The sequence below is a fragment of the Hyaena hyaena genome, unplaced genomic scaffold, assembly GCF_003009895.1.
Source record: "Hyaena hyaena isolate Hyena2069 unplaced genomic scaffold, ASM300989v1 scaffold_812, whole genome shotgun sequence".
Classification (NCBI taxonomy): domain Eukaryota; kingdom Metazoa; phylum Chordata; class Mammalia; order Carnivora; family Hyaenidae; genus Hyaena; species Hyaena hyaena.
In genome coordinates, this window is record NW_024081443.1 from 50818 (window position 1) to 70397 (window position 19580).

At 38.4% G+C, this 19580-nt stretch overlaps 1 protein-coding gene across 1 annotated transcript in view; it reads left to right on the forward strand.

The window, feature by feature from the left end:
• The window catches only part of L3MBTL4 (L3MBTL histone methyl-lysine binding protein 4), a gene marked incomplete at its 5' end in the record, with an annotated part of 293576 nt that overhangs the window by 50010 nt on the left and 223986 nt on the right, over window positions 1-19580 (forward strand). The window contains 2 exons of the mRNA XM_039219339.1: window positions 9177-9262; window positions 11309-11419. Of these exons, the coding sequence (XP_039075270.1) occupies window positions 9177-9262; window positions 11309-11419 (197 nt within the window). The remainder of the gene's footprint in view (window positions 1-9176; window positions 9263-11308; window positions 11420-19580) is intronic.

Below are 19580 nucleotides of genomic sequence, written 5' to 3' on the forward strand. Positions count from 1 at the left end.
GCTGATTTCTTCTTACTTACTTGGATGTGATTACCTTTTCCTCTAGTTCTCTGCCATAAGTTAAATATTTTGAGTTTCTCAACTGTCCCTAGAGGAACTTGTGCCTCCTTAGATTTCCATTACTTTGTTTCCTTGGAACTTTAGCTCTTTGATGGACCATAGGAAGTTTATGATTTTTCACATTATCTGACTGTTTCTCATTGTTAGGGAGTAACAGTCTTTTTGGCTTTCTACATTCTACATTGAAATGGAATTCTCCTTTATTTTCTAATAGCAATCTTATTTTATGAGTCTTCTCTTATCTCTCTAAGGATATGAATTAGGGGTTCATTTACTTTTAATCAATTTATTTATTTTGAGAGAGAGAGAGAGAGAGGCAGAGCGAGAGGGAGAGAGGGAATCCCAAGCAGGCTCTGCATTGTCAGTGCAGAGCCTGATGTGGGGCTTGATCTCACAAACCATGAGATCATGAGCTGAGCTGAAATCAAGAGTTTGATGCTTAACTGACTGATCCACCCAGGCACCCCAAGGTTCATTTATTTTTTAAACTTCCTGGTTTAAATCTTTTGTTCCCTAGTTTGTCTCTTTTCCCAAATTTACTTTTTTTGTGTTATTGTTTTTGTATTCAGGTATGGGTTCTTCAAAGCTCCAGTGAATCTCAGTCACCATTTCAATTTTAAGAATAAGGTCCTGAGAAGCAGAATAAAATGTCTGGGTGCCCTGATGGAGTTTGTGAAATTGTAAGCATCCCTGTGGGGTGCTGAGATGTTAACCAGGATGTGTTAGTTGAATACTGGATACCTCAAAATATCATAACAAGGACTTCTGGGTCGGTTCCCACAGGAAAGGCTCTTCTTTCTCCTTCTGATGGGGGGTGTGTATGGCAGGGTTGTGGGAGTTGTTGAGGGCTGAGGCAAAGGGCTGCCTGCAATTTGAGATTCAGGTACTGCAAGCAGCCATTTTTCTATGGCTTCATCACCACATAAGATCTCAAAGCCTTTACCTTCTCTGTTTCAACTTGTCCAGAGACTAAACCCTCCAGCCTTTAGCCTTAACATGGGTGGGATGGTCGCCTAGTTGTGAGGGGCAGGGTAGGTGACCTAGTGTGTCTAACAGTTTGTATTAGGACTTCAAAAACAATCATCTGTTGTTAGTGCCACACTGCTTCCTTCAGAAATATCTGACAGCTGCGTTCCTGAAGCTTCCCAGGGTTCTATAACATAAATTAACCTGCTTCTTTATCAGATTTGTTTTAGCTTTTTCAGTATGTGAAGGCAATTTTCATTTATTTATTTCCTTTTCATACTTCCAGGGGTTTTGTTTACATTTCTCATCTGCTTTTGGCTTTTTTTTTTTTAAACCTATTCTCGTTGTGGCTTTACATCCTTGTACTAGTACTGTTTTTATTTTTAATTTTTTTATAAACTACATTTCATTTATCCTATTTTTTAAAATTTTTTAATTTTTATTTTTGAAAGAGAGAGCATGAATGGGAGAGGGGCAGAGAGAAAAAGGTATGGAGGATCTGAAGTGGCTACTGTGCTGATAGCAGTGAGCCCAATGTGGGGCTCGAACTCACGAACTAGATCATGACCTGAACTGAAGTCGGACGTTCAACTGACTGAGCCATTCAGGCACCCCAATTTATCCTGTTTTTTTTTAATGTTGTATTTCGGGGCACCTGTGTGGCTAAGTCGGTTAAGCATCCAACTTTGGCTCAGGTCGTGATCTCACGGTTTGTGGGTTTGAGCCCCGCGTCGGGCTCTGTGCTGACAGCTCAGAGCCTGGAGCCTGTCTTTGGAATCTGTGTCTCCCTCTCTCTCTGACCTCCCCTGCTCACGCTCTCTCCAAAATAACTTAAAAAAACATTTTTAAAAACATTAAAAAAAAACCCAAAACGTTATATTTCTTTTTCCACTCAAGTTAGTTACTCCTCTCAAAGCAGTAGCAATTGGTGATAATCCTTCCATATTAATTACTATGAGCTAGCTAGCATATCAAATGACTCCAAAATTTTAGTACTTTAACACTTTAAGAATTTATTTCTTGGTCTTCTCACGGTACAATTATGGTTAGTTCTGCCCCATGCAATTATTCTGGGACTGGGGCTCCTCCAGACCCTTGGGACTCTTTCAGCAAAGCCTGAAAATGGGAAAAGAACTGATGTTTGTCTGCACATGAGATGGCTTTAGGGGCCAAACTTAGAAGTGGCTTGTTATATCATTTCTACCCAAGTGCATGGGCCAGAATGCAGTTACATAGCTACATTTAATGGCATGGGAGTCCAGGAAATGTATTTTCTCAAGAGGAAAAGGAAAATGATTGAACTATTAGCCATCCTATGCTATATATATTTTGCTAATTCCCATATGTTTGCAAATACATGCACACATACACGCTCATATATCCATATATTTGTAAACCCATATCCTTTTCAAATAATTGCTTGTGCAAATAAATGGTATACATATTTTTCCATTGTCTTTTTATCTTGCTCCGCTATGTTTCATGGCAAATCTCTTCCAATTCATTTGGTTTAGTTCTGATTTTTACAAAAGCTACATAATATTCCATTAGATGTTGTATCAAAATTAATTCAGAATTTTCTCTGTTGATAAGTATTCATTTAAAAATGCCTTTATTGATATTTTGGGGGCATTTAGGAGGAAAGAGAGCTAAATGTATATGCTCATTTCTGCCTTTTTAAATTGTAAGTCTAACATTCAGACTGGTTTGAATATATGTTAAATGCAAACCTATCTCCAGATATAAAGTTATAATAATTTATATTTTGAGAGGTAATGAAATGTAGTTTATAGGAATAACAGCAATTGATTTCTGTAGATTCTCTAGAATTATCAGTTTGCTGGACATACTTACCAAATATTCTAGATGTCTGAGGAGCACATAGAAATATTTTAGCAAATTACATTTTGATACCAAATAACTAGTTAACTTCATAGTTTCTTTGCAAACTAAAATTACATTAGCAAAATTTACAGCAAAAATTAATCTTGTACTTAATTGCAACATGAAACATTAACTTTTTTTAGTTAGACGCAGTTCTGTGTATGTAATGACATTTTGGTAGTTCCTGTGGATAGATTCTGTTGACACAAGGAAGGTGAGAGTTCAGAGAAAAATGTAAATTATTAATTAATTAATTAATTAATTGAATAGATATTAAGTATTCGTTAAGTGTGAAGTCCATCTAGGAGCTAAGGATGTAGCAAAGAATAATACAGACATAACATGTAAAGATTATTAGTCATAGAATATTACTCAGAGGAGTATTGTGTAGTTAGTGAAATTGAGAGAAAAATAGAAGCAAAATAACCTGTATGTTTTCTATGTTAGCTATTGAGAGAGACAGACGGGGGGGGGGGGGGAGACAGAGGGACAGAGAAATAGAGGCAATTACCTCCTCTTGAATGCCTGCCATTTACCAAGCACTGCGCTGGATTAGGTACCATGAGAGCCGTGGTCCTTCTGGAGACAGTTCTGTTAGGAGCCCATCCCCTGTAGCACAGATTGGCTGTTTCCTGAAAGTGATTTCACTAGTTAGAGCAGAGACCCTGTTTCCTTAGTCTATTCCTAATATACTTCATCTCAGCCACACTTTCAGTAAAACAATCAATTATGAAATATACTCCTTGATGAGTACTTGAGTACCTCGAGTTCATTCTATAGATTGAAAGTTCTGTATATGCTTTAGGGTCTGATAATTAAGGAACAATCTGACATACTGTGAAAAATATTAGGGAGCCTAACTTGTATTCTTTGGTCAGAAAGGATCTTTTACCCTTGATTATGATGAGCTGCTTCTGAGTCCAAGACTTCTGGGATCTAAAGTACCATAATTGTGAGGTCAGTTTCAATATATTTTTTGAAAAAAAAATCAGGTGAACCTGAATTAGGCTCAACAGTGATTAAATAACTGATTGTCCTCATGTGTTGTATTTCTTTCGTCTTGTACTACACTATTTAGTAACCAATCTGACACATAAGTAGGTCTGTCTTCTATGGAACAAACAGTTGAGGATTACATTTGCCTTGTACAGATGCCACAAGTCAGATGGCCTTCCCTTGGTACTGTCCAGTCTATAGTGCTGTTTGGAACCTTAGGCAGAATTGGTCTAGGAGCATCAGCTCGTTCTAATGATACCTCTGAATACCGCCAACACCAGCAGGCAAGCAACTGTATATCAGTATTCCGTTCATTATATTGAAGCTAGACCAATATAATTTTGGTCTAGCCTCTCACGTATCTGTCATTCTTGGTCACCACAATATCAAATGCAAACTTCTTAAGGAATACATTTCATTCAGCAAATATTTGCCAAATATTTAATAAGTGATAACTACTGATCACTCCATACTAGGCACTATTCTAGAATCAGAGAAATGGGAGTGAACAAATTCCTGTCAGAAGGCATTTATGATCTTACAGAGCAAGAGAAACAACAAATATGTAGAATATTTATACAATAATTTAATTGGTGGTAAGTGCTATGAAGAAAAGTAAGGCAGATAATGACGTTAGGAAGGGTACATGTATTTGGTGAGAGGGTTCTGTATCTTTAGGGAGTTCAGGGAAGGACATTTGAGCAACAGCTTGAAGGAAGTGAGGTAGGGAGTGTGGAAGGCACATGGGGAAAAGTTCTCTGTAAAGGAACAGCAAGTTGGAGACCTTGAGGGAGAGAAAGTCAGCTGTGTCCTAGTTGGAGCAGGAGCAGAGTGAAGGGGGATGAGGTCGGAGTGGTAATGGGTCCCTGGTGGCCGGGGACCTGTGGATCACTGTAAGGACTTGCTATTCCTGGAATGGTATAAGTAGCCCTTAAAATGGCTTGATTTTAGTGTATTTTCACTTGCGTTTAACTTGGTTTGACCTTAAGTTTCTCTGTTTTTGCACCCAGCCCCATATTTGTATCCTCTTTTTCAACTCAAAGCACTGGAATTGGCCTCCATCTAGTGGCTTTTTCACACAGATTTTCTCTGCCGCCCTCTTGGGATAGCACATTTTGTTGTATCCCAGATAGGCCCACTGTTTCTCCTCAGTTGTCAGCCTTTAGAGAGGCTCCTCCCCCATGAGGGCGCAAGCCCTTCCCCTCCATCGCACGTCCTCCTTCTGTCCTCTCCGGTTGCCTTCTAGTTACTTGCTGGCATTAATTAAGGATATTTGTCACCTGGGTCTTTGTCTTCTCCAGGGAACTGCCAAGACCATGGGGAGATCCAGTTGCGCTGCTGTGTAGTTCCTTGATCCCCACATCTGACATATTTCCTTTGTTTGGTTCAGCCACTTGTGCCCGCAGCCACAACTTGAACCTGTCTTTCCTCAGTGTTTGCCCATCTCTGAAGGTTTAATCTCTCCGTAGAGTGGAATGAGGTGGGACGTGAATAAATACATTTATACCGACAGCCTGCCTCCAGTCCAGCTACATTCTCACCCTTGTTGTACTACACCTTGGCCTCTAGGGGAAGCTTATACTCCCAGTCCTGAGGCCTTGGGCCACCTTGGATCATGGAGCTCCCTAGGGGGAGGCAGTGGTTGAATACATGAGTAAGGGAGTCAGACATAATCGTTCCAGTCCCATTTCTTCCACTTCTAAGTGGACAGCACTGTGCAAGCTGCCCAAGTTCTCTGGGCCTTACCTATAAAGTGAGCAGCATGTGTGAGGAAGGAATGATTTAGTGTAAACGGAGTACTGGGGAGAGTGGTTACTAATAAATGGAAACTAGTTATATGTTGCTTTCTTTGAGACACCTGAAGGCGCTAAAAGAGATTGTTCCATGGGGTGGTCTCATATATTTCTTGAAACAAGAAGGATTTTCAACTTCTGAAAAGCTTCTGTCATATTGCCACACAGATGTGTGAATGGACCTGGCTCTTGCCCCTTCCTCCATTGCCCTACTTCTGCCCCGCCCCGTCCTCCCCAAGGGTAACAGGACTCAGGGTGGGGCCAGAGGGAAGACAGTGTGAGTATGTGGCTTTTGCAGGCCTCCCTAGGCAATGAGACATTCTTCTTCCTTGGACTCATTGAACAGGGATTATACACATAGTACACACATAGCTCATTCCTGGAGAGTAGCACAGAGGCAGTACTGCTTCAGAAACACTGAAAACAGTCACAGTCTTTTATTCTCACTTATTGATCATGAAAAGGGGGAAAAGATGGTTTCTTTCATAGCAGCATGGCAGGTTTCTTTACAGGGCTGGAGCAGCACTAATTGCTTCCTCCCTCAGTCTCCGCACGTTCGTTCCTCAGCCCACCACATGCTGCTTTCTTTAGTCACTGTTCCTCAGAATCTGCTGCTCAGGGCCCTGGTGAGGGACTTGGAGCAGGGAGGAGGGGACCCCAGTGCTGATGTGGCAAGGTATGAGCATAATCAGAACCCATGCAGAAATGTGGAAGTCCAAAATACAAGGAATGAGTTGGACGGTCATTAAAAATATGAGCTACAGGGGTGTCTGGGTGGCTCAGTCGGTTAAGCGTCTGACTTCATCTGAGGTCATGATCTTGTGGTTCACGGGTTTGAGCCCCGCATTGGGCTCTGTGCTGACAGCTTGGAGCTTTGAGCCTGCTTCTGTGTCTCCTCTGTGTCTCCCTCTCTCTCTGCCCCTCACCTGCTGGCACTCTGTCTCTCTCTCACAAAAATAAAATAAACATCAAGAAGTATATGAACTACAACAGAAGTAGATGAAGTGCAGAAAAAATTCCTGAAACAGAAGGCATATAACTTAACTCATATATAGACAGAGACAAAAAGCAAAGGAAACCCTATGAGAGCTTTAAAACAAAATCCAGTCTAAAACATGTCTACAGAAACTAAATAAAGCAAACCAGTTATGAAAGTAAATGCAAATATTTTTCAAAATCCATTTAGAAGATGTTTAAAATAGATACCCCTGAAACAAAATAATTTAGAAGTAAAAAGGATGGGCAAAATTTTATTAAGAAAACAAACAGAAAATACAGGATGGCATATAACTTAGTTTTTAGTGAAGAAGAAGAATTGGATGCAAAATGCAGTCAAGGTGTCCAAGGGAAATATTTTTTCAATGTCAAGTAAAAACATAATTAATAGCAAACATTGCATGTGCTTTTCTGTGCTAAATAATGGAACATCAAAATATGAAGCAAACTACTTCATGCTCCAGCAGTTTTACTCCTGGATGCATTCCAAAAGAAGTGTATATATGTGATGGCCAACAAGAATATCTAGAATGTCTGTCACCCCCGAAATTGAGACTGCCCAAAGGACCATCACCAGTAGAATGGATATGTAAATTGTGAAATCCTCGTCCAATGGACTGCTATACAGCAGGGATAACACATTTTCCTCATGCAGCCGCCCACACGAACCTCAGAGAGTGCTGAGCAAAAGCTGCCCACTGCAAATGAATACATGTGTATGGTTCTATTATACAAAGGAAAAAATGGAACAGGCAGAGCTAATCTTGGAGGTCAGAAACCGGGATGAGAGTTTCCCTTTGCAGAGAGCGGGCAGTGACTGGAGGGTGAGCAGTGGGGAGGGGCTGTCCTGGGTCCTGCTGATACAGCTTTGCTAATTCTGTGAACAATTTTTCAGGCTGTTTATTTGATTTGTATATTTTTCTTTAAGTATGTTTTATTTTAGTACAAAGTGTAAATATGAAGAAAAAGTTATCAGCAATAGAAAAACTTTATGAAAAAATATTTTAGAGATTTTAGTGTATTCGAGTTTTTTGCCTAAAGAAAAATAAAGCAGATTTTTTAATAATAATAGCTACTTACATTGAATTAATGCATACTGATATGCCTTAAAACATAGGTGTATGTGTAAGTGTATACTTTAAAAAATTAACTGTTGAGCCTATATTATGCCAAAAATAAATCCTACAGATCATGTGACATTCTGAAACTACCATGTGGTAAAGTAGATATTATTATTAATATTTTAAATAACTACAAAATTTAACCACTTGAGACATCTGCTGAATGAATATTTGGTCAGTGCCTAAATGAAGGTGACAGTTACAGATTGTAATTGTAGTTGTTTTTGAAAAATAAAAGTGAGATAAATAAATATTTCATAAAAGTTTGTCCAGAGGTCTAAATCTGTATGCAGGGGGAACAATGGTAAGTTCATGGTTTTAAATGCTTCTGTTATTTAAAAAAAATGAAAATAAATTAATCACCCTTATAGTTCAATTTGATGACTAAAAACAAATCTAAGGGAAATATGAATAAAGAAGTAATAAGAGTAAAAGCAGCAAATAAAATAATTAGAAAAAAGAGAAGAAAACAAGAAAGCTGATGACTAAATCTAGGCGTTTATTCCTTTAAAAGAAAAAGAAAATAACACAATAATATAGACAGACCTCTGGCAAATGTAATTAGGAATAAAATAACACAAATATAAAGAGAAACAAGAAATCTAGTTACTGTATATGTATGTATGCAGTGTACAAATATATACACACACACGCACACACCCACACACACACACAGGGTATGTGATAGTGAGCACAGTGGCGGGGCCTAGAAGGAGAGGGGGGAGAGAGAATCTCAAACAATCTCTATATTCAATGTAGAGCTCTATGTGGGGCTTGATCCCTTGACCCTGAGATCATGACTTGACCCCAAATCAAGAGTTGGATGCTCAACCAACTGAGCCACCCAGGTGACCCCAGTTAGAAATTTTTTTAAACATAGAGTGCTTTATATCATGTTATACCAATACATAAATTGCAATTATAAATGGCAAACCTGAGGAATTGTAATTACAGAGATATAATGAAGAGAACAAAACCCTAATAGATGCAGAAATATTGGAGAAATTGGAAAGATTTTCCGATTATGGTCCGAGATCAGACAGGGATTGTGAGTCTTTTGCAAACTTTCTAAAGCGGCCTTTTGGGGGTTAACCCAGCCCTGGCAAATACTCACAGCACCATTTGACTTTGGCCAACCTGTTTAACCTTGTTGAGTGAATGAGTGAACCACTGTATGAGTGCTTGCTTGCCTTAGTGGGAGTGAAACAGCCCACTCAGAGGTTAAAATAGACTTAGGTAATGTATGTGAGGTTCTTAGCCTAGGGGGCGATTAAATAGTGAGCATTCAGTTCACAGAAGGGCGAATGGCTGATAGTACAAACGACGAGTAATTTTTTGATATGTAATTTATATTTTTCAGGTTATCCTGATCCAGAAAATTTTTCTTGGACAAAATATCTGGAAGCAACTCAGACTAATGCTGTTCCTGCCAAAGTTTTTAAAATGGTGAGTTTTATGCTCTCTACTACACTTTCAACTTGAAACAGTGTACATGTTGACTTAATTTGGCAGCTTCAAAATATTCCAGTTTTTTCTTTTTAAATTCAAGTGTTATTTTCATAACCACTTTGCCTAGTTTTCAGTTAAAATTACAAAGGAGGTGACTCACTTACCATTGTTCCCCTACACAAAAGTAATGATAGTTTCCCTCCTTAAAAAGTACAGTAGCCCACCTAGTGCAGTTGAAAACCCCCCAGCAACCCCTGATGATGGCGGAGCCCTTCATTTTTGCTTGTCTTACTCCACAGGGTGGGAACTCCGAGCTTTCACAGTCTCCGGGACTGTTTGTCAACGATACCATAATAAAAGAGAAGAATTGTATGTAGTGGGTGTGTTACTGTTTTATCCATTTTGAGGGAAACATTGCTTTTAGCATTTAGAATACCAGTTTTTAAAGTTCAAATTTGTACTTATACCTTTATTCCAGGGTTGAACCCAGCATAAATTATTTGGGAAAAGACAGTGCGCTAAGAGTACAGTTAGAAATATTTATGTTCTCAATTTCTATGTACAGATTGTTCCCTTCCAACTTAATTGTGTGCTCCAGGCTTTCTGATTCATCTTTAATCAGAATTTTATATAGTGAGCTTCTACATATGATTTCATGTATAGAAAGTTTTCTAGGGATCAAAAGGGATTTGAAACAAAATGCTATTTCATTGTTTTAAATAAATTGATTATAATGGGCAGGATTTGGAAAAATGAATTTAATCAAATTAAGAAGGCTGGAAATCTTGGAGTGCTAGAAAGGGCTTCAGGCATTGCAAAACCTTAATAAGCCAAGTACTAGCTGCTGGTAGTTACCTCTTTCTCTTTTGCTTTTTGTCAAAACTCATTTTATTTTTCTAAGAAGAAAATTACAAGAAAATAAAATTATGGTTTAGTTAAAAAGGCATCTTCCAGGCTGACATGGGGTTATTATGGGTTCACCTCAATCTGCGTACCTTTGGCATCTGCAATATGAAACTATTACGTGTGCTACCAGGACAGTGACCTTGGGGAGAACAGAAAGATTTTCAAGCATCAAAGACCAAATTATAGTCTGTATACTCCATTTGGTAGACGTAATAATGCATTTTAGAAGAAAATATTCTTCCACGAAAGCTGGAGAGAAACAAACCAGATATTGGAGAAAGATTTAACTGTTTATTACTCACATATTATGAGCTTTTTATTTTTCTATCACTTGCAAAATTCAATACACTTTCATTTTCAATGAAGTCGATTAAATATTTTATGTGTAATAGCTTTCAGAGTGACTTTTTGCCAACCTATGAACACTCCTGGAGTTGTCTTTTGACTTTAATTTTTTATATTTAAATTTCTTTGGCGTCAATGGTTTGGTAAGTTCTAGTGTACTTTTCCCCACCCCATTTTCTTTAGGATTTCCAAGTGTCCTTCATTATAGAATCCTGGTTCCTAGGTTTTTAATATTTGAAAGAAAGCTTAAATTAAAACAATTTTTAACATGCGTAGCACAGGTTATAGCTTTAAATTCGTTGTGGTATGATTCTAAAATAGTTTTAACTGTCAGAGTTATACAGCTTTTATCTATTTTAAAATTTAGATTCATAAAGGTTTATGTTTATTTTTTAATTGTTTAGTAAATAATTTTGTCTTCTGAGTCATACTCTCCAACACTGGGCAGTGAGAATAGTCAAAAGTTTCTTGATTTCTAAAGTTAATTTCAGAAAAAAATTAAATAAACTGTTAGTAAATTAGAACCTATTTTGAATCTTGTGATCGTTAATGAATTTATGGTTTCATCTGTCTTTTTAGCTCTCTTGAAAATGACCAAAAAGTTCTTTCTCCTCTCACAGGTTTTTAGAAACTGGGTAAAATAATATGCGTGAAGTCTTATGTGCCCTTAAAACTAAATTCCAGTTGTATTAAAGGCCGAATGCAAAGTCAAAACAATTGCACTTTAGAAAACATGTGATGTGGCATCTGGACAGTGGGATTTTGCTGACTTTTGCTCGCTTGATGTTGCAGCGGCCTCCCCATGGTTTTCTGCCCAGCATGAGGCTTGAAGCAGTGGACAGACGGAACCCCAGGCTAATTCGCGTGGCTACAGTCATTGATGTGGATGAGCAGCGATTAAAGGTACGAAGTACAGACTGCACTGCTGTTGTTGTGAGTGCCCCGCCTCCCTGCAGGGCTCTGGTTTCTTAACTCAGTAGGAGGAGAAACCTTCCACTAACTTCATTTCTAGTCCCAGTTCCTGGGTATAAGGATTTCCAGCTGACACGTACCTGACACGGAATCCGTAGATTAGAAACGACTGATTTTGAGAGGGATTCTAACACATTCGTGTTTGGATTTGCTGTTTAGACTTTCCCTGTTCGTTCGTTCGTTCGTTCTTTCTTTCTTTCTTTCTTTCTTTCTTTCTTTCTTTCTTTCTTTCTTTCTCTCTCTCTCTCTCTCTTTCTTTCTCTCTCTCTCTCTCCCCCTCCCTCCCTCCCTCCTTCCTTCCTTCCTTTCTCTCTCTCTCTTTCTTTTAGCTGCCTTTTGTCACTACTATCAGCTCTTTCTTCTGAAATAGTCATTTAACACCTTAATAAGAACAATTAAGTCTTTATTTTCTACTGTTCTTTATTAGATCAAAGAAAAATGGATAAAATGACTTTAGTCACTGTTGCTAAAACAGTGTTAAATTTTGATGTAATATTTGATGAACAGGTTTCTCTACTGTCTTTATTGTGAAATCTACTTCTTTAAATGCACACATCATCAAAACTAAGTTTTCTTTAAATGGAACTTTTCGTTTTTTTATACAGAGCTAAAAGTTGTGGTATTCAATAAATCTACAGCCTATGACATTTTAAAAGTTATTTTCCACCCAAACACAGTATATTTCATAGTAATAAAAAGATTCAAGTCAACTACTTTGAAAATAGGCACTATCAAGAAAGATGCATTTACATTTGATGTACAGCTATAGTTTAAGGTAAATCTTATTTGCTATATGCTGAATACTCTAATTCAACTCATAAAGAATAATCAGTATATATTTTAGTAAAACTTAGAGATGAGTGCTTGGTCCTATCTTATCAAGAATTGGCAGTGTCTTTTCTTCTTCTAACAAATGAAAACAGGTATACTGAATGCTATTCAGGACTAATACATTATAGGTATATATTGCTCTCCTGTAAATTGCTATTAATATTTTAACTTTAATTTTAAGCACATTGCTGAAATTCTTATTTGTGGCACTTTATTGCTTACTCTTACAGCACTTGCTCGGGGAATGACTTTGGATATCATAATTACTTTATAAATTCATGAATATTTTGTCATTGAAAATGAACTTCAGGTTTTTTTTCTCTGAATTCTCATTTAACTTATACAATTATTGCATTTATAGGAAAAACTCAATAGTACATCAAATCTTATTTAGAATTTTACTTGACGGATTACTTTCTTGTGATTCGTAAGCTATGTGTCTTGGTATCCAGTTGAATGTATTTGCCAATAGGTGATCACATTGGATTAATACATTGCCTTGAAATATTTGAAAAACTTTAGTTCCTAAAGCAAATTTAGTATATTTTTTATTTACTGATTCAACATTGATCCTTTTAAATCTCTGAGAATTTAGCTGACCCTTCCAAAGAAATATTTCATGTATCTTCTCCTTTTTCTTTCTCTTCCATGGTAATTGCCTTGTCCTTTACTGTAGGGAAGGAGTTGAAAAATGCCCCGTCTTTCTGGTCTCTCTGACAGGATTAGAACCTTAAGTGCTACCTCTCTGCTTGTGAACGTAATGGAAATCCCATTAGGATTTTAGGACTAAGTTAAGATGTGTCTATGCTCCTGATGCTCTCTACCCTGTGAAACGGTGCTTTATAAAATGTGCAATGAATTGCTTCCGCATACCATTCAGTCTGTCAGAATGTTATCAGTCCTGGAATGGACATAAATGTCTCAGGGCTTGTGGAGTCCTTTTGACCTCACAAAACAGCCTCTGCCCCCTTACAGCCCATTCCTGCGATGGACCCTCCATTCTGCACCCACCCCTAGTCCTGCAGTTGTGTATGTGCTTGTCCTGTCCCATGAGGTTCAGGGAGAAAGACTGTGGGCTGGCAATTTTCTGAATAGAAACAAATTATAGAGAAAATTCAGAAGTGTGGCTTAAAATTCCATTCATCAGTGTTCCCAAGGAGAAAAAGGCATTGAAAATGAGCCTCAAGTGTTTTCCTCTTAATTAAGGAAATTGAAGGCAGTGGATGGGACTATCTCTGCAGTTGAGAACACAGTTGACACTTCCCTGACCTCCTGTTTGTCCAACACCATTTGTTTATTAATGTGCCAACCATATTCTTCTGTAATTTTCTCTTCTATTTATTTCTTAAATTTTTTTGTAATTTTCTCTTTTAATGTCTGTATCTTTCCAAGGCTATTTTTATCACTGACACTGGCACGTATTAGGTGCTTAATAAATGTGTGAACAAGTGAGTGGGTGAAAGAAGAGATGGCATTGCTTATATTCTGGCATCCTGTTATTTGAGTGTGTGAATAATTGTGTTAGTCCAAAAGTACTCTTCCCTCATTCTTAATTCCTCTCCTAATTACTCACTCTTCCAGTGGAAATCCATTTCAACATAATATACTGGAAAGTGACATCGGGTAAACTGATCTGGGTTTGAATGTCAGCTCTGACTTATTAAACAGTGTTATTAGCTTCGTTACTCAGTATATTTGAACTTTTCCTTATCTGTAAAGTGATGTGGTTAATAATGCCTACCTTGCAGGCTTGTTGTGATCATTCCATGAAGTAACATATGTAAATAACCTGAAAATGTGCCTGACTGTCTCTAGCACGTCAGAGGTAACTGCTGTCATTAGCCAGTGCAAATGCCCTGTGCTGCTCTTCCTGGGTGCCTTTAATGAAGAGGCCTCATGAAAGGAATTGTTATCAGGAGATGAGGGAGGAAGGAACCCATGCTCCCTGGTGAGTTCAAGTGGAATTCCCCTGGGAGTGCTCGTGCTTCTAAGGGATTGTGCTGCAGGCCCATGTCTGACTGCTGAGAGTAGAGTCAGCAAGTCAACCAAAAGAATGGTACTAACGATGATGATAATGACGACGATGGCACTTAATTTTTATCAGACGACGCACTTGTAAGGTCGTATAAACATTAGTGTATCCTCATAGCAACTATGGAGACAAAGATGCTATTATTATATTCATTTTATAGATGAGGAAACTGAAGGCCAGGGAGATTAAGTAATTGATCCAAGGTACAAGCTAGAATGTGGGGAACCATGTTTATTCATTTATTTTTTTAAAGTTTATGTATTTTTTAAAATATTTTTATTTATTTCTAGGAGAGAGAGGGAGAGAGAGACAGCGTGAGCAGGGGAGGGTCAGAGAGAGAGAGGGAGACACAGACTCTGAAATAGGCTCCAGGCTCTGAGCTGGCAGTCAGCACAGAGCCCGACGCGGGGCTCGAACCCACGAACCGCGAGATCATGACCTAAGCGAAAGTCAGACACTCAACCGACTAAGCCACCCAGGCGCCCCTATTTATGTATTTTTGAGAGAGAGAGAGCATGAAAGGGGGAGGGGTAGAGAGAGAGGGAGAGAGAGAATCCCAGTCTGCACTGTCAGCACAGAGCCCAGTGTGGCACCAGATCTCAGGAACTGTGAGATCATGACCTTAGGCGAAATAAAGAGTCAGAAGCTTAACCAGCTGAGCCACCAGGTGCCCAAGAGGAACTTGATTTGAATCCCAGCTTTCAAACAGAGGTTTTCAACTCTAGAGCTTATAGTCTTCCTACTCCTTCTATTCTTATGTTCTAACCATTATCATAAATATCCCACTTCATAATGGGAGTGCGGATGTCTAGGGCAGGGGCCGAGCTCACTCACAGCCCACCTTACTTTGTCCTTTGTGCTGAGCCCATGTGGCCTAACCTTCCTGGGGCTTCGTGTGGTGGTACTGGCACTCCCTGGCAAAGCGCAGTAAGTCCAGAGGACTAACGTTTTTATGTTCCTCCACTCCTCAAATATGTAGCTGACCCTGTGTGCTTGATTAATTCTATTTTTAAAGCAGCTTTTTTGAGATATAATTCACACGCCATAAACTTTACTGTTTTGACTATATTCCCAGAGCTTTGCAACCATCACCACTGTCTAAGTTTAGAGTCTTGTCATTCCCCCCGAAAGAAAGCTCATGCATCCTAGCAATGACTCCTCAGTCTACACCTCCTCCCAGCCCCTGGCAATCACTAATCCACTTTCTGTCTCTATGGATTTGCCTGTTCTGAACATGTCATATAAGTGGAAACATGTAATATGTCATCTTTTTACCTGGCTTCTTTCACTTAGCATAATGTTTTGAAAGTTCTTCCATCTTGGAGCATGTATCAGTAGCTCACTACTTTTTATTTGCAAATAGTATTCCATTATATGGATGGACCTACCACATTTTGTTTCTCCATTCATCATTGAAAGATGTTTAGGTCGTTTCTATTTTTTAGTTATTTTGAATAATGTTGCTGTGAACATGTGTATGTTTTTTAGTGGATGTAAGTTTTCATTTCTCTTGGGTATATCTCTAGGAGTAGAACTGCTGGGTCATATGGTAACTCATTGTTTAACATAAAATGTTTTCTGTAGTGGTGGCACCATTTTACATTCCCACCAACAGCATATGAAGGTTTCAGTTTCTCTACATCCTCACCAACATTTGTTGTGTTTTTATTTTATATTTTAAATATTACCTAGCCTAGTGGGCCTCATGTGTGTAGATTTAAAGAATCTGAATTATTACAGTTGACATGTGATTGCTAATAGTACATTGGCTGAAGAGAGAAGGATGCAGTGACTTCCTAGTGGTTGCAGTGGTAGAAGTGAAAACAGCAGTAGATGTGGTGTCTGGCTCAGAAGTCACAGAAGTGTTATCAGTAGAGTAAGAAGACCCAGTTATTGAATATGGACTTTATTGGGACACCTGGGTGGCTCAGCCGGTTAAGCATCTTATGTCGGCTCAGGCCATGATCTCACGGTTTGTGGGTTCAAGCCCCACATCGGGCTCTGTACTGACAGCTCAGAGCCTGGAGCCTGTCTTCAGATCCTGTGTCTCCCTCTTTTTCTGACCCTCCCCTGCTTGTGCTGTCTCTATCTCTCTCTCAAAAATAAATAAAACCTTAAAAAATTAAACAAAAGAATATGGACTTTGTTTCAGACATTTAGTGAAGTATGTTATATATTGTACCTTTATCTCCACAACAACGCTTTTTAAAACTTATATTTTTATTGAGGTCTGACATGTGACACTGAATTCATTTCAGGAGCACAACATAGTGATTCCATATTTGTTCGCATTGCAGAATGGGCACTGCAGTAAGACTGGTTACACAAAGCTTTCATAGGTACGGGTTATTTCTGCTTTACACTTGACATGGAGACTAAGTATTGACCCAGAGTTTACAATCAGTAGTGGAAGAACTGGGCGTAAACAGATGTTTCTAATTCCAAAGCCAGTGCTTTCTCATTTCAGACATTTCCCTCTAGCTGTGATAAGCCATAGGAACTAGAGACTATAAATTGTCGGTGTTCGCGGGCCAGGGCAGTGGCAGCCTGATTCACGATATTGTCCACTCTTGCTCTTTTAAGTCCACAGGTACTAGTCAAGTCAGATATTCTGATTTTCATGCTGAAAATATTAATTTGCTTGTGTACGGTTCATTAGTTACAAAGTTTTTCTTGCCATGGCAGGTTTTTAAGATGCTGTTTCCCCTGTGTTGATTACTGTGTTTATTAATTACCATGGTTACTCTCTAATAAATATTTATGATGTACTCAGTGTGTATCATGTTCATTTTATAGTCAGCTATTATGTTTAATAATTATTCTTTTGTTTGGTCGCACAGTGTACTGTTATATCTGAAGGCCCATTACTGTCACCTTATCAGGAGATGCACGTTAAATTATAATAGATGGATGGATGCTTTTAGGAAGGTTAGTCTGTATTTAGGAAAAAAAGAATGTATTCTTCTACAAATAAATGTAAAAGGAGGACTTAAAACAGAGAAATATTTGATAAATATTTGCCCTGTGGGAACCGCAGCTAAGCTGTGAAATGAATTATAAATGAATTCCAAATAGATGCTTTAGGAAATTCTCCTGAATCATTAATAAATTGAGTGTCTTCAGCAAGTCTTTTCATATTTAATGCATTAACTGGATGTATTTGTGGCATTTCTAAATGAAATAAGATCATTATGACCTGAAGAAATTGTAATGGTAAGTTGTCTACTTGTGTGACCAGAAACTATTTTGAATTTTCAGTCGGACCAATAAGTTCAAAGAATCTTTTGTTTGAAAAATCTGCAGGTCGGTTAGTGCAAAGCAGAAGTCCAAATACAAGCCAGTGAATGTTCATTTTAATTAAGGGTTTCCTGTGCTTCGAGAAAGTTGCTTGACCCCTCTGAGTCCTAGTTTAATTATCTGTCAAAAAGGGAGAAGAATTGGAATATATCATCTCTCTTGCCACTGTCCCTAGCTGGCATGCATTTTTGGAAAAGGTTTGGAAATATGAGGAACAGAACAAGACACTAACACTAAAAATGACGGTCCTTTGAGCTAAACTTCTAATTAATGTCCATTACAGTGCCACATTGATTGATGACTGTCTTCATTTGGGAAGGAGACTGGGATAAATTTCAAAAATATTATGACCAGTTAATGAAAAGATATTTTTTAGGAGTAGATGAAACTATAAATTAGCCTTGATTTCCAGATAGGTTTAAGGCAAGTCGAGTGCCTTCCCGGTAAAGGTGCATCAGTGTAATTATAGTAACAACAACAGCAGCGACAATAATATCAGTGATGGCTGACTCCTTTGTGGGGCCTACGTGTGACTGTTTCTGTGCTTTACATTTTCATGCTCTCTTAAAACAGACAGAGAGGCCCTATAAAATAGACGCAGGTGACGAGACAATCACACGCAGCTTAAGCCGCTTGTCCAAGGCTACCAAACTACAGCCAGAGCTCCTAACCCACAGGGCAGCGTCTCTTCCTGTAAAGAGACAGCAAGGAACTATTTCAGCCTTTATGTGCCTTGAGGTCTCTGCTGCAACTCCGTGGTTCTGTGGTTTAGCACAAAAACCATTAACAGTATGTAAGCAGATGAGGGTGGCTATGTTGCTGTAAAACTGTGGACACTGAAATTTAAATTCTCTATAATTTTTACATGTCATGAAATCCTCTTCTTTTGATTTTTGCAGCCATTAAAAATATGTAAAAACCAATCAATTTTTGGCATATGGGATGCCCCAAAACAAGCAGTGAGCCCTGTTTGGCTGTCGACTATCATTTGCCAACTCCTATCTTAATAGATAAACCATGCTGATCTGGCGAGGAGAGATGAACTCATGAAGTTTTTACTTTTAGTATAAGCAGTTTTGTATTCTTGCCTTATTTTTTTAATACTTTTGAATCAAACCACATTTGTGTTTATTTTTAATCTAGTTTTATATATTCAATAGAAAGAGGTAGAAGAGATGAGCATAGAATCAACAGCTTCTAGACCTAAATATATTTCTCCTCGTATCAATTGATAACCATCCATTCATTTGATTTTCAGTGTGAATGTAGTCAAGCTTCCTTGCCACTAGAATTGTATTCTCTGAAATGTAAATAGAGACTTACCTTGAATGCTTTTATTAAAGTCTCTCTACCCAGAGCAGAATCCTCTGCCCACCCGCACCGCAGGGAAGAACTGCCCTGACGATGACGCAGATGCCCCACTCTGGAGCCATTGCTGGCACCCCTTAGGTAATCCTTGTGAAGCCTACATCTCACCAGCCGGACCTGGGGATCTAATGAAATTCTGACATGTGATTATTTGGCTGGAGCATCTGCTTAGTCATGAGTGGGATAGACTAGAAATAGAACATTTCACAGTTTTCTGTGCAGAACACTGTCTGTGTAGAAACTTCTTAAATAAAAGATGATGATGTTGTAGCACTAGTTGTTCTTACCCCTTATTTTAGGATTTTGCATTTCTTTGAGTGTCTGAGGGATTCTACAGATTGTTCCACTACAAATTGCACATACCTGTGGGTATCAATACTGGACTATATTTGTGCCTCAAGAGCTACTGGACTTTTTAGGAAAGATCTTATTTTAGGCTAAGAATTCTCAAGTTAGAAAGAAATCCTCCATTATCTGTAGTCTGTTGCTCAAAAAGTATGAGACCCCTTGCCTGCTGTGATAACAAAGCCTCTTTTTCTCAGACGGTCAGTCAGAACCTGCAGT